This window comes from Adelges cooleyi, unplaced genomic scaffold (assembly GCF_023614345.1).
Source record: "Adelges cooleyi isolate 19-005CV unplaced genomic scaffold, UGA_ACOO_1.1 ACOO_flye_CR_arks_rails_tigmint_CR_PRNA_247, whole genome shotgun sequence".
NCBI classification, from domain to species: domain Eukaryota; kingdom Metazoa; phylum Arthropoda; class Insecta; order Hemiptera; family Adelgidae; genus Adelges; species Adelges cooleyi.
In genome coordinates this window covers 3568928-3583407 of record NW_026095912.1, presented here as the reverse complement: position 1 = coordinate 3583407, position 14480 = coordinate 3568928, and the positions used below count along the sequence as shown (strand labels likewise).

The window sequence follows — 14480 nt, the reverse complement described above, 5'->3', positions numbered from 1 at the left end:
CGTTTTTACAAATACTTTATTTATACAGGAAGATTTTTTTATCATGACCACTTAATATCTCACAGGGTTTAATTAGAAATTAAAATGTCTTTTTTTCATATTATTTTTATACAATGTGATCTTAATTTTTCACAATGTTTTTTGTTTTTACCCTTCTCCCAACTTTTGATTGGATAGGTGGCGGGTGGTTTGCGTACTATAACTTTTGAGATCAGAATTTTTTATCCGATTCCATCCTCGTCGTCAGTTATGTTATAACCTAGTTCTACTTGGTTTAACATAATTGATGGTTTTATAATTAATATTTAAATTAAATAAACATAACTTAGTTATGTATATCCCTTTTTATTATAATAAGTAAAAATAATATTGTGTAACGTACAGACTATAAGAGAACAGTACATATAATATGATAAAGAAAAGTGATAACACAAAACATCATCTCAAAATAGGTTTTCCTTTTATTTCAATAAATAACACAACTTAAAACGTGTTTTCACGACATTTCCATGAAAGAAAGTAAATATACATTTATTTAGGAAAATAATACCAATGAAAAAAACCATATAATATTATAAATTTTTTTAAATCAATATAAAAATATAATAGTTATATTAATCGCGACCTGTTGAAAAATTTGTAGGTACTCTAAGACCAATATTATAAACAGATGGATAAAAATAAAATACATTTTTATGAAAACGAAAACAATTGAGCAATATTTTTATTGCAAAATTTAGATCTGTGAGTTATATAATGTTTGGATTCTTCCAATATCATATTCCACAAAACTTCTTTTGTTATCAAGTACATCATTATATCATTGATTATATGTCTAGTACTGTGTCCGAAATATTTACGTCATTCATAGTACATGTCTACCAACAAAATCAATAGATACTGAACAAATTAAAATGTATTTTGTATCTGGTCTATTCCAACTATTTATTTCTACTTTTGAATCCTCCCCTTATTTTGTACCTTTCTTCAATGTCTATGCAAATACGGGAACCCGGTTTATTGTTTATAATTCTCATAAATACAAATCCTAGCTCATCTTAATAATAACTATTTTAAGTGTAAATGTTAGGGGCAACAATACCTAAATGGAGTACTAATTTTGAGTGACTAAATAAATTAGTGTAATATAAAAAATTGTTTATACAACGAGAGTTGTGGAAAAAAATTCCTGGCTGGCCAAACACTTTGGTATTGGATTAGCTTAAATACGATTTACATAAGGACAGTTAAGGGTGCAAAAAATAATTCCTATATATTTTAAATTCAAAAGAATGTGGATAACAAATTATTGTTCAACACATAATTGTGTGCTAAATTCCAAATTCACAAAATTGTCATGTTTTTGCGTATTTATTTAGAAAAATATTTTGTGTGGGCTCATGTTATGTACATCGATACGAATTTACGGTAAAAAGAATTATTACTTACAGCGTGTTTCTTACACATATTTTGTTGTTTATTATAGCGTATTTCACATAACGAAATTCAGTGTACAAAGTAAAACCTATACATTACAATTTGCAACGCAAATTTGGCATCCGGTAAAAAGAGTTCCGTACACGTTAAAAAATAACCGTTCTACTCGTTAAAACTTCATACTAGCAAATTATAGCACATTTAAAAAATGCTAATATGTCTTGTTGGATTAAAATTGGGAAACCAGCTGCATGTTTCAATTGGCTGCGGTTCAGTAGGAAATAGCGTAGGACCAGACTCAAAAATAGAAAAAATAATTAGTTAAGTTGATCTGAAATTTGAAACTTAAGAAAGGAGTTGATTTATTCACGTAAATGAAAATAATGCCACACTCTGTCTTTCCTCCCGTTATTAACATTATTGTTAAGAATTAATAATAAAAATATTAACATTAAAAATAATTATTCGTAACTATTGTTTATTGGTATTACCTATTAAAAATTTCCAGAAAAGATTATATAATTTAAAAAGTTAAGAAAATGTAGTCGTTACCATTTAAAAAGTTTTATTTCATAGGATTTTTACACACAAAATATGGTGTATGATTGACAAAACAATTTAGCAAATTTGGGCTAACTATTAAGTACAAAAGATAAAAAATTAATTTAAAAAAGTATTTTATCTTTTATACTATTGCCTGTGTGATGATTAACCAATCATTAAAAATTTGATTATTATTTAGATATTTGTTTAATTTTTTTAAAATGTATAATTAATGTTCTTAGTAGTTGTTTTTAAGCTCGCCTCGTCAAGAGAAAAACTTGTTTTTTTGATTTACACTTAATAATTCGTTTTATGTTGTGATGCAAATAAACATTGTTGCCAGGAGGAAGAAGTGTGCTAACAGTTCTCTCCAACTTAGAGTTTATTTGAAAAAAAAACAACAACAAAAAAAGGCTATTTCTTCAATTCATAGAAAATCCATAATTTTTTGTTCAAAACACGTTATCGGTGTTTCTATTTTTCAACTTTATTGATTATGCACGGAAGGTTAGGATATAATAATATTTTCAAGATTAGCAATACATAAATTTCATATCAAGGTAACAAGCACGTCACTCAGGTGCGATAGATTTGCCAATTAATAATCGTAGACAAATATAGCCCAACATTTTTGGAGAGATAATGAATATTGTTAAGTGGATATACCACTTAACATCGAGTAAAAATTATTCAGATATTCCAAAAATCTGAAAAAGCTTAGTAAGGAAAATAAGAATAAAACAGCTGGCATATTGAAAGGTCCCTCAATTATTACATTTATTGTTAAATTTATCAATACTTTTACACAATGCAAAAATGTTAAAATTACATTATAATAATTAAACAAAACAAAAAACAAATATGTATATAAGAAAAAAATTAAACGATAATAATATCTTTAGTTCATAGCAAGCGTGCATTGAAAACTAATAATTGGAGTTTGGTTTAAATATCTGGAGTTTGAGCTGATGTTAATTCAATGACGTTGTAATCTTATGTTACTTGAGCGGGAGCCTCCAAATAAGTACAACGAAATTCCTACAAAATAAAGTGTTTTAAAAAAAAATTAAAAAAACTTATATCCATTGCACTTACATTGCTTGCTGAACTTTGAACGCCAGTAATACGAATATAGAGCATTGGTCTGGGATTAAATTGGAGCATCTGCCAAGATTGTGTCCACTCATTAGACTTATCTACAATCGTTTCCCAAACCAGATTATTGAGAGAAGATTCAATAGTGTACTTTTAGAAATGGTTATAGTCGCCCCAAAGCATCAACCTGTCAATTATGGCAACAATAATATTTTCTTAGTTTTATAATGAATAAAATTCATGAATAACAAATAATTCAGCCAAAATTAACTTGTGTTTCACTGATTTTACTTCCTAATTGGTTTTACTACTTGCTTCCTAACTTAATTTTACTTTTATTTTACCGGATCGTAAAAAAAACAAACTCAATAAAAAAGTATATCACTTTATTGCAATTTATTCACGTTTTCTTTAATTAATTAAGCTAAATGTTAAGCTAAAAATTATGCTAAATGTTATGGAGATAAAAATCATTAAATTTTTGTTTTTAGTTAGTTTTTTTAATTTCATTATTTACGTGGCCATTGCTATTTGGTTGAAAGCACAACAGATCAATTTTAAATTTCATAAAAACAAGAATACATATATTTATATGCAATAAATCAAATTGGGACAATGGGTGTTCATAAATTCTAAGAAATATATTTGGTTCAAAGATAATATGGAAAAGACGTAACATTTAAATAAGCGTGATTCTAATAAAAAGCATCTTTTGTACGAGTTGGAGACGTAGACTCTGCGGAGGAAATAAGAATTGAGACTTGCAGAAGTCTTGCATTTTAAGAAAACATTATAAGAGAAATTATTTATAGAACGCTTAGGAATTAAAGATCTCATTCCAACGACCGGAAATTATAAAACAAATTATCATAAGAAAGCTTATTGCTATAACAATTACAAAATATTTATAATATTACCTTATTGAACTAAGTATATAGGGTTGAGCAAGATGAACCACTATAAAACCTTCTCCCAGCCGATGATACGTGTATAGGTCTTTCCTTTCGTCGGTATCATTGTCATCATTGTAAAAATCATCTAGTAGTGAATTGTATGTATAACTTTGTTCACCTTTGATAACAATGGCATTGTTTAAATAACTTGAAGTGACATTGTAGTTGATCTTAGGAACTATATTGAAATTAATAAATTAGACAAACATATATTATTATGTGTATATTATCATTTTTTTTTATTCAAAAAATTGGTGTCTTACAGACTAATCCATTATTGATTTCCACCATGTCCATTTCTGTTGTATTGTACTTGACATCACAAATATTAAAAGTCACATTGGGATCAATTTTGGATCCAACAACGTGTATATACTGAACTATGCGTGGTTGAATCCATAATCGTTGAAGCGATCGGCAATTATAATTTGAATAATCTATAAGACGTGTCCAATTGTACCCATCCATTGAAACTTCAATGTAATAAGAGTAAATTCTAAAGTATCAAAAAATTTGAATAATGTGTAAGGTAATGATTTGTAAAAAAGTACACAAAATTAAATATCAGGAACAGAGTTTGGAAAAGTGGTCGAATAAAAAATACAAGAAATAAACAACTTAAGCTTAATAAACAGTGAGAATAGACAATACTTTTTCAAACATTGTTTGCTTTACTTATAATTACAATAAATTTTCAACAAATAAAAGTTGTAATACATAATTAAAATTAATCATAAATCAAATGAACGATGTATTGAACAATATTAAATAATGCCTATTTCAATTAAAAAAAAGTATAAGTTAAAGACATACCTATGATCTTCCGTCGTAGATCCATACCATAACTTTATCTCAATATAATTTATAAGAGATGGATTGACAAATCTTATCATATTATAACCGCCATCAAGATCAATGTCATAGTAATCCGTACGACGCCTAGTCCAAGGAATACGATTCCCATTGGTTAGTATAAACGTCTCGGACTCATAAAAAAGATTCACATTGGGTTCTAAAAAATAAAATCATTGAAACCAACATAATTTATTTGCAAAATACAAATGGATGTGTACAACAAGCATACTTCGCTGTCCTCGAAATTGATGTTCCGGTGACGACGTTTTTCTCTTTTGTATGGCTTCTGAAATTATATCCGAACCCACCAGTTTTGATTTTCTAGCCTTAGACATTTCGTCATTACTCATTAACGAATATCTGACGGCGGATAAAACTTTGACTTTAGAATAATGATCCAGATCGTCGTGTTTCTGATGGATCCAGCGACAAACCGTATAGAATATCTCAAATTCGTTAGTATAAAAGGAGTCGCGAATGATAATTTCTTGAAGAGCTTCCTAAAAATAACAATAGTTTCTCATTTTTTTACATCACGTGACCATTATTATTTTTTATGTAAAAAAAAAATTAATTACAGGTGGCAAAGACAGAAAACTACGTGATTCCAATACACGCAAAGCATTGTTGTCGATAAAGTCTAGTGATGCGTCAATGAGCTTCTTGTATTGATAACTTTGTGTTATAACAAAGAAAGTACATACATTTTCTAATGTAATAGTTCTTTGCAAATAATCGTGTAGTGAATTTGTTAAGTCTAAAAAGCCAAATAAATCCGAAATTCTAACTAATCCAAAAATCTCTACATCCTAAACAAATTAAATAATAACAAATGTGATTAATGATTCTTCATTACCGGTTTATGATTAAACACATAAATTAATTTAACAAATTCAACATATACTATCGGCCAAACGATCTCACAACATTTTTATGCTGTTTAAAGAGAACGGAAATCACTATTTATTAAGCGGCAAAAGATTTGGCAGAATTTGACAAAAATTTATCTAGTAACAATTTCAAGTACTTCAAAAAGTTTAAATGAAAAAAATATAAAGTGTTTATAGTTAAAAAACTTTAAAATTTTTTTTTCACCTAGTAATGACGAAAGTTTAATAAAAAATGATTTTTGTAGAAGTCATTTGCCGGCTTATGTATTGGACCGAATTCAATTTTATTCATGTGAATCTTTCTATTTTCTAAATGGATCTAAAAGCCGATTTTTAATTAAGCTATCAGAAAACTAGTTAATAATATACATTATGAAAACAAAAATAAAAAATCAAATCGGTTAAATAAACATGTTAGACAGTAACTTCTTGTTTTAGTCTTTATTTGTATTAAATTTAACACTTCCCGATCCCCTTAATAACTACTTAGCTGCTTCGATTATTCGTTACCTCAAGATCACTTAAAACGACTAGACCAGTATAAATATATTTAAGAAGTATCTTAAATAAGTTAACTGGTACGTCATTTATTGGCACTTTTTTGTCATAGGTTTCTCTATGACCTCCAAATAATAAGACCCTGAAAATAATACATAATATTACTACAAACCATTAAATATTGAAAAATAACGATAAAAACTATAATCTTTTCATTGGTAAGCGAGATAATTGTACTCTATTTGATATTAATTACACCATTTTTGGGATGATGATACCATAAGTTTTGAGTGTCCAAATATGTAATACAATTTTTTTTAAATTTTTAATATATCCAATAATCGTTAAAAACAACTGGATATATAAAAAAAAAAATGGTTTCATGTAAGGTCGGAACGAGCCAGGAAGTTACTTGGAAGTAACTAACAAGTTGACTTGGAATGCTCCATTTACAGGTAAATACAAATTTGGGTTATATCTACCTATTATTCTAATATTATATTTGATGTTCAAAACTACAACTACAAAAAAAGCAATAAAACCAATAATTTTCATCGGCCCTAGAAGAAAGGTCAAAGGAAATATACTTAATTATAAGAATTAAATACCCAAAATAATAGCTGCGTGAGGCTAATAAAAAACGGTGGGCGTGAAATTCTTCTCCGCCTAACAGGACACATATTAGGCTTATTTTGTATTATCACATTACATAATGTTAAAAGAGTAGAATACATTTTGAGCAATAGTATTAAAAAATTGTATACAAGCTAAACTTGCTAAATTTTAAAAATTATAAACTTAATAGGTACAATTTCAATACCACATACCTTTTGCTCAAATAGAGGTTGCTTATGTCGCTGACTAAGAGGTGAACGTGATCGATTTGTTCGTTACTGTACTCTTGTAGTGAATGTTTTAAGTCAAAAAAACCAAAATATTCCGAAATCCTACCTAATTTAAAAACCGCTGTATCCTAAAAAAATAAAGAATACAAAATGTAAATTCGCTATTCTGTTAATCTAAACTAATATTAATTTGTTTCCGATTAAACATATAATTCAATTTTACAAATCTGAATAACGATCACACAACCCTAATAAAATGTATTTTTGCAGTTAAATTAGAACGGAAAGCGCTATTTATAAAGGGGCAAAATATTGGCAATATTTTACAAAAATTGATCTTACAAACATTTTACATATGCCGAATTTTTTTTCTCCGAGTTTCATAGAAGTTTCAGGATAGTTTCTTACGATTTTCTTTATGGGGCTAAAATACCGATGTTTGATTAAAGAATCACGATATAAGTTAGATTTATTAGCAAATTCCACAAAAAAATTAATATATAAACGCTTAAAATATAATTTTGAAAACAAAAATAAAAAATAGGCTTTTCAGCCCCAGAGAGAAGCTTTATATGTTATAACCAATAAAAAATGAAATCGGTTAGGTAGACACTTTAGACAGTGACTTCTTGTTTTAGTCTTTAAAAATAATACACAATATTACTACGAACTTTAAATTATGGAATAAAACGATAAGGGGTACTTTTCAGAGTTAAGCGAGATAATTGTACTTTATTTAATATAGATTACACTATTTTTGTGATGATTATACCATACGTCTTGAGTTTCAAATTATGTAATACAAGTTATTTTTTTAATATTAAATACGGCTATCCGCATATTCAATCTGCTTTCAAAATATTTAGGACGGCAGCATTGTTGATAATAAGTGGAAGTATTTAAAATAAAGGGTCTCATTTAATGTCACAAAAAATCAGAAAGGCTATTGGACATGACGATTTAACGGGGTGAAGCCGATAACCCGATTTGTTGTGGAATGCTTTATGTACAGGTTAAATATAAAGCTTTACTTTATATCTAGCTATTAGATTTGATACAGCTACATGAACAAAATAATAATAATAAAACAAATAGTTTTCAGCCGGTCAAGAAGAAAGGCCAAATGAGGTATACTTAATGATAAGAACTAAAACCCAAAATTTTCGCTTCTTGAGACTAATAAAATGCGATGGGCGGGCACTCGTTCTCCTTCTATGTCCAAATCAACATCTTTATAACTGAAATAAGTATTAAAATAAGTTTACAATACATATAAAAAATAAAAGTATCATACATTTTGTATAGTTTCTGATTAAGGTAGTTGGCTAAAATACTTGTCTTACAATTAATATGTTTGAATCTTATCTGGGTATTAGTTCAAAATGGAAAATAATATATGCAATGAGTAATTTACGTTAGAAAGGAAAAAAGAATAGCAATTGGGATAAGGTGAACCTTATTTTTTTGCATTAAAAGTTCATAATGAAAACATCGGGATACTAAAGTTGGCAAAACGGGACACATAGCTTATTTTTTACCATCATACTACATAGTGTTAAAAGAGTAGAATACATTTTGGGAAATGGTATTAAAAAGCTATATACAAGCTAAACTTGCAACATTTTGAAAATAATAACCTTAATACAGTTTCAGTACCGCATACCTTTCACTTAGATAGAGGTTGCTTATGTCTTTGGCCAAGATGAGTGAGTGGTCGATTTGTTCATGACTGTGGTCTGAGGGAGGCGTAGATGGCGGCTCATAACCAGAAGAAGAATATCCTGGAACAGAACATGTAACAAATACAATAAAAAAAGTGTTATTCGTTTTAAAACCCCATCTGCATAGTATATTCAATGCTGTCCCTGTGGATAGGGGAGAAAGAATACTTTCAAGGTTCTCGCGCTTGTAAAAGGCGACTATTGCGATGTCGAGCCGAACATAAAGTGGCCTTCATTTAATCCACTTCTCTTGTGACACACCTTCCCTGGCCCGCAATTAGCGCCTAGCGCTACTAGTCGGTCCGTGGTCATAGGGGACCCCTTTGGGGAGAACCACTAAAGCCAAGGTACGATCGAATAGTTTATTTTAATTTCAAATATATTAAGATTTAATAAAATAATAATGAATCTATTATTTTTCACCCTCCCGAGTTCTATCCCAAAGTAAATATGCTTTATGATATGATGATACAGAAAAATATTTATAGTTGGTCCAACTAAAGTTATGGTTCATATTACAATGACATACTAAATTTATAGTTGGACGGGTTCATGATAAAAGAACAATGATAAAAAAAAATTCGTTTCAAAAGTCCATAAAACTCTGAATTTCACCTAAAATTAGATACAAATTGAAGTATTTTCTTAATAGTGTAAAATAATTTTATTAAAAATGTTCCCAAAAGCAAAGAGTATTTTTTTAATATATTTTATTACTTTATTTCTTTACTAACTATAAAACTTTGTGTGGTCAATTTTGCGTAAATAATAAATAGTTTTTATATTTTAGTAAAATATATTAATTACCTGGAACTGAACATAAAATAATTAATGCTAAAATATAAATCAGCATAGTGTTATAATACGTGTTAATATATTATCAAACGTTGAACACTTTAAAAAATAGTACAAAGAAAACCACGTCAATTGATAATGAACACCAAACTATGTATGTAGATGTGTTACAATAGCGTATAATCTTTTCCTAAACTTCATGGGTTAAATTTTCAAATAATCGTTGTTTTTACGGGGCGTATATAGGCGCATGTTATTGTCGTATATTGTCTTAAATCAAACACAGACGTATAGCTAACGTCAGTCGATCATAAACACAATTCGTTTTTACAAATATTTTAATTATGCAGGGAGATTTTTTTATCATGACCACTCAATATCTCATAGGGTTTAATTATAAATTAAAATGTTCTTTTTTCATATTTTTTTACACAATGTGATCTCAATTTTTCACAATGTTTGAGTTTCGATGCAAAGCGAGAAGGTATTGGTTTTACTCTGATGTGGGCTTTTTTTTTCGCTGTATACACTGTAACTTGTTTAATACTGGACCAAATCCTTCGAGTAGCAACTCTATAAATCACAAATTTTATCTAGTTTGTACTTTGGGGGGGCTGGGGGGGGTAAAACTTTTGGGTTAAAAATTTGCCAGTAGTTGGAACTCATCGGCACTACAGTTTTTTTTTAATTGCCGGGAAACTGTGTTTTCGCAGATTTCGTATATTTTAACAAAAACACCTAAAATCTTTAAAAAAAATTGATCAAATCATTAAAACACTTTTAAGTATATCTATGCAGAATGATACTATTAAGTTTTGTGCTCAAGTACCACTTTTGACTTTAAGTTTACACAAATTCAATTTTTTTAAACTAAAAACCCGGTGTACCAGATGGGAGAAACGAACAGACACTAAAAACTATCAGTTGGTAACGTCTATCCGTGTTAGATTACGTTAGGGCCCAATGATCGGTATCATAATATTGTGTTTATTGGGAAAAAAACCTATCCGTGTACTTATTAAGACACTTAATGATTCTGATACGACAAAACCACTGTCGTTATCTAGTTATTTTATAGCCTAAGTAATATAACCTTACCGAAGGTCAACTATGAGTATATAAGGTCCAACTGCCTGCAAATTATGAAGAGGACTGTTGTTTTTTGGATTCAGATTAAGTGTTGGTTTTTATGCAGTATACCGCCGCAAAATGTATTTTTTATTACACAGTTTTTTTAAAGGATCACTAATGTTTTGCATATTGTTATACTGTTATTAATTTAAAGAGATTCACGCTTGATTGTTTAAATTGTCTAATATTAGATAATCTGCTTCGTGTTTATTTTAATTTTTTAGTTTATCAACTTGTAGCTCTAATTTTGTATAAAATATTTTATTATTTTATTATTATGTACAAATTAAGATAAATTTTAATAATAAGTCATAAATGATAATACTTTATTTTATGACTAGATCAAATCTCGTGAACATTTAACATCATGATACTGCTCCTATGCTATTATTAAAAAAACACAATTTTTAAAATCTCCATAAAAGGTTATTGTAAAATAACAGGCAACAGCCGACCGCTAGTGGCTATACACGTTAGTAATATTTAACTAATAAGTAATATATGTAGGTAAAATTTATATTTTCTCCGTCACAGTACCAGTATACGATTTATTTTAATATAAATGTAAGAAAATCGTTTTTTCTTTAGAAAATAACAAGAAATTAATATACAGGATGAGGCAGTAAAACGGCGATTTTCTAATGTATTTAAATGGGAAAACCCGTTTCACTATCCCACCCTTTACATTTTAAGGATCTATGAAAAGGTTTTTTTTAGTTGAATTTTATTTTGTACATTGTCAATTTAGTAAAATAGAAGTTTAATATAGCTTTGAAATAATACAATCTATAAAGTATAAATAGTTTGTGTGAGATTGCTCTAATGGAAGTATATAATACATTATTATTAGTTTTATTGAGAATAAGCGATTATAATTTAAACTATGGAGTACAGAAGATGAAAACATGAATCGTCGACCATTCCAACAAAATATAACAAGACATTGTATATGTGTTATTTTCACAGGTTTACAGGAATTTTTAAATCTGAAAGTAATAAAATCACTTTCGAAAAAACGCTTCGATGCAAATCGGTAGTTAGTATTTTCAAGCCAGTACAGTCCAAACCAAGCACAGTATAAACCAGCAAAGTTAGAAAGTTTTAAATGAAGGTTCTGTATTTACAAATGAGCATCAAAGCGTTTTTTCAAAAGTGATTTTATTACTTTCAGATTTAAAAATTCCTGTAAACCTGTGACCTCCCCGTCACCACTATGCCCCGACCCCACTGTACTGTTTTTTTTTGTTTTTACCCTTCTCCCAACTTTTGGTTGGATAGGTGGCGGGTGGTTTGCGTACTATAATTTTTGAGATCTGAAATTTTTATCCGATCCCATCCTCGTCGTCAGTCATGTTACAACCTGGATCAACTTGGTTGAACATGAATGATGGTTTTATAATTAATATTTTAATTAAAAAAACAAAGCTTAGTTATGTGTACCTTTTTATTATAATAAGTAAAAAATAGCATTGTGTAACGTACAGACTATAGAGAACAGTATATATAATATGATAAAGAAAATAATTTAGCAACATTTTTATTGCATAGTTTAGATTTTTGATGTTTGGATTCTTCTAATATCATATTCCACAGAACTTATTTTGTTATCAAGTACATCATTATGTCATTAATTATATACCTAGTACTGTGTCCGAAATATTCACGTCATTCATAGTACATGCCTACCAATAAAATCAATAGGTACCGAACAAATAAAAATGTATTTTTTTATCTAGTCTATTCCAAATATTTTTTCTACTTCTGAATCCTCCTCTTATTTTGTTCATTTCTTGTCTATGCAAATGCGGAAACCCGGTTTATTGTTTATAATTCTCATAAATACAAGTCCTAGCTCATCTTAATAATAACTATTTAAAGTGTTAATGTTAGAGGTAGCATGACCTAAATGGAGTTCTGAGGTAGATTGACTAAATAAAATCGAGTAGATTAAATTGTTTTTATAGTGAAAGTTGTGTAAAAAATATCCAGGCAGGCCAACTTCATTGGTATTAAATACGATCTATATAAGGACAGTTAAGGGCGCGAAAAATATTCCCTCATATTTTAAATTCAAAAGAATGTGGATAACAAATTATTGTTCAACACATAGTTGTGTGCTAAATTCATAAAGGGTTTATGTGCTTGTGTATTGATGTAGAATAGTATTTTGTATGTGCTCATGTTATGTATATCGATACTAATGCAAAAAGTAAAACACTAAAACCAATAGCAAACAATTGTGTTTTTACATAAAATACTTTAAGGTCTTTTATATACTTACGCATATAATAGTAAGTACGAACAATCAGGGCACACAGACCATTTAAAAGAATTTGTACATGTTATATCACGTCGATACGAATTTATAGTAAATGAAACGCAAATAAAAATAGTTTTTACTGTTAATGTTAACACCTTTTTTCGTTTATGATAGCGCATTTCACTTAACGAAATTTAAAGCACAAAAAAAAATCTAATACATTACTATTGGCAACCCAAATTTGGGTCTCTAGTTAAATAGTTTTAGCTTCGATGCAGAGAGGCGAAGATATTGGCTTTAATCTGATGTGGGCTTTTTTTTATCTGTATTTAACTTTTTTAATACTGAACCAATTAATTCGAGTAGCATCTCTATAAATCACAAATTTCATCTAGTTGGTACTTTGGAGGAGTGAAAGTTGTAAAAATTTACTTCTTCACAGTCGAAATTTAAAAAAAACCAAAAAAAAAACCGTACGAGTTCTTAAGTTAAAACTTTTACTGGCTATAATTTCAAGAAAAAGAGTGTAGGATCTAGTTGAAATTTATAAGGATTATTTATTTGGTATGCCCGCACACGGTAGTTGTATCAAATTTAAATTAAACCCATTTCCCACCCCCAGAGGGGGTTCAAGTTTTTTTGTTTTTAGCCGTAACTTTAGGACCTTTAAGTTGAAAAATTGTCAATAGTTGGAACTCATATGTATTCATAACATATTAAACGGAAAACCAATTCGGCACTACAGTAATTTTTTAATTGCCGGAAAACTGTGTTTTCGCCAACTGCGTATATTTTAACAAAAACACCTAAAATCTTAAAAAAAATAAATTTATAAGCAATATGGCACCGAGAAGTCGGGAATGAAAGATATTCAGCTCTTCTAAACTAAACGTTAAACGATATTAAAATGTGTATAACGAAAAAGGTTTAGAATATATAAAATATCGTTGCAAAGCTTCAAAAAATATGCTTTATTGTCTATTACAATTTTAAATTAAAAACACAATGATCATAAATCAAGTTGTGATGTAATTAAAAAAATATATATATAATATCGAAAAAAATTGAAATTTGTATGATCAAGCGTTGTCGAATGATATCGAAAAATACAAGTATTTAGGTTTTTGCAGTACAACACAATGCAATTTTAAGATACCGTACATGGTCTTACGAGCATTACATGTTAGTATTAAATATAACATATTATACTAAATACTTATATTTTTTAAAAATAGTATAAAAACAAACAATAATTACCAACATTTGTGCATTTATGTTGTGTTGTATTGCTATAACACCAAATACCTATAGAAATAATCGATTTGGTGGTTTTTTCTGAAATAATTTCAATCTTATTATTTACGGTTGATAGGAACTGTATCATTTAAAAATTATTACTTGCGTTACAGTTTTTTTATAATAATGAAAATAATGTTTACAAAATATTTAAATTGCTA

General features: G+C 28.4%; 1 protein-coding gene across 1 annotated transcript; it reads right to left on the bottom strand.

Moving 5' to 3' along the window:
* Positions 1-3988: 3988 nt before the first annotated feature.
* LOC126836970 (BTB/POZ domain-containing protein 9-like) lies at positions 3989-5508 on the bottom strand. Its single transcript, XM_050570690.1, has 5 exons — positions 5485-5508; positions 5113-5383; positions 4842-5040; positions 4292-4524; positions 3989-4206 (listed from the first exon to the last, which is right to left on the bottom strand). The coding sequence occupies exons 1-5, from the start codon at positions 5506-5508 to the stop codon at positions 3989-3991; spliced, it is 945 nt and encodes a 314-aa protein (XP_050426647.1).
* Positions 5509-14480: the final 8972 nt, after the last annotated feature.

Bases quoted from the DNA above. Each gene is read 5' to 3' on its own strand.
- LOC126836970 (XM_050570690.1), bottom strand. From the start codon at position 5,508: ATGCTTTGCGTGTATTGGAATCAC. The intron at 5,384-5,484 runs GTAGTTTTCTGT...TGTTATTTTTAG, and splicing joins TTTGCGTGTATTGGAATCAC to GAAGCTCTTCAAGAAATTAT. The intron at 4,207-4,291 runs GTAAGACACCAA...ATTTCAATATAG, and splicing joins AATCAATAATGGATTAGTCT to TTCCTAAGATCAACTACAAT.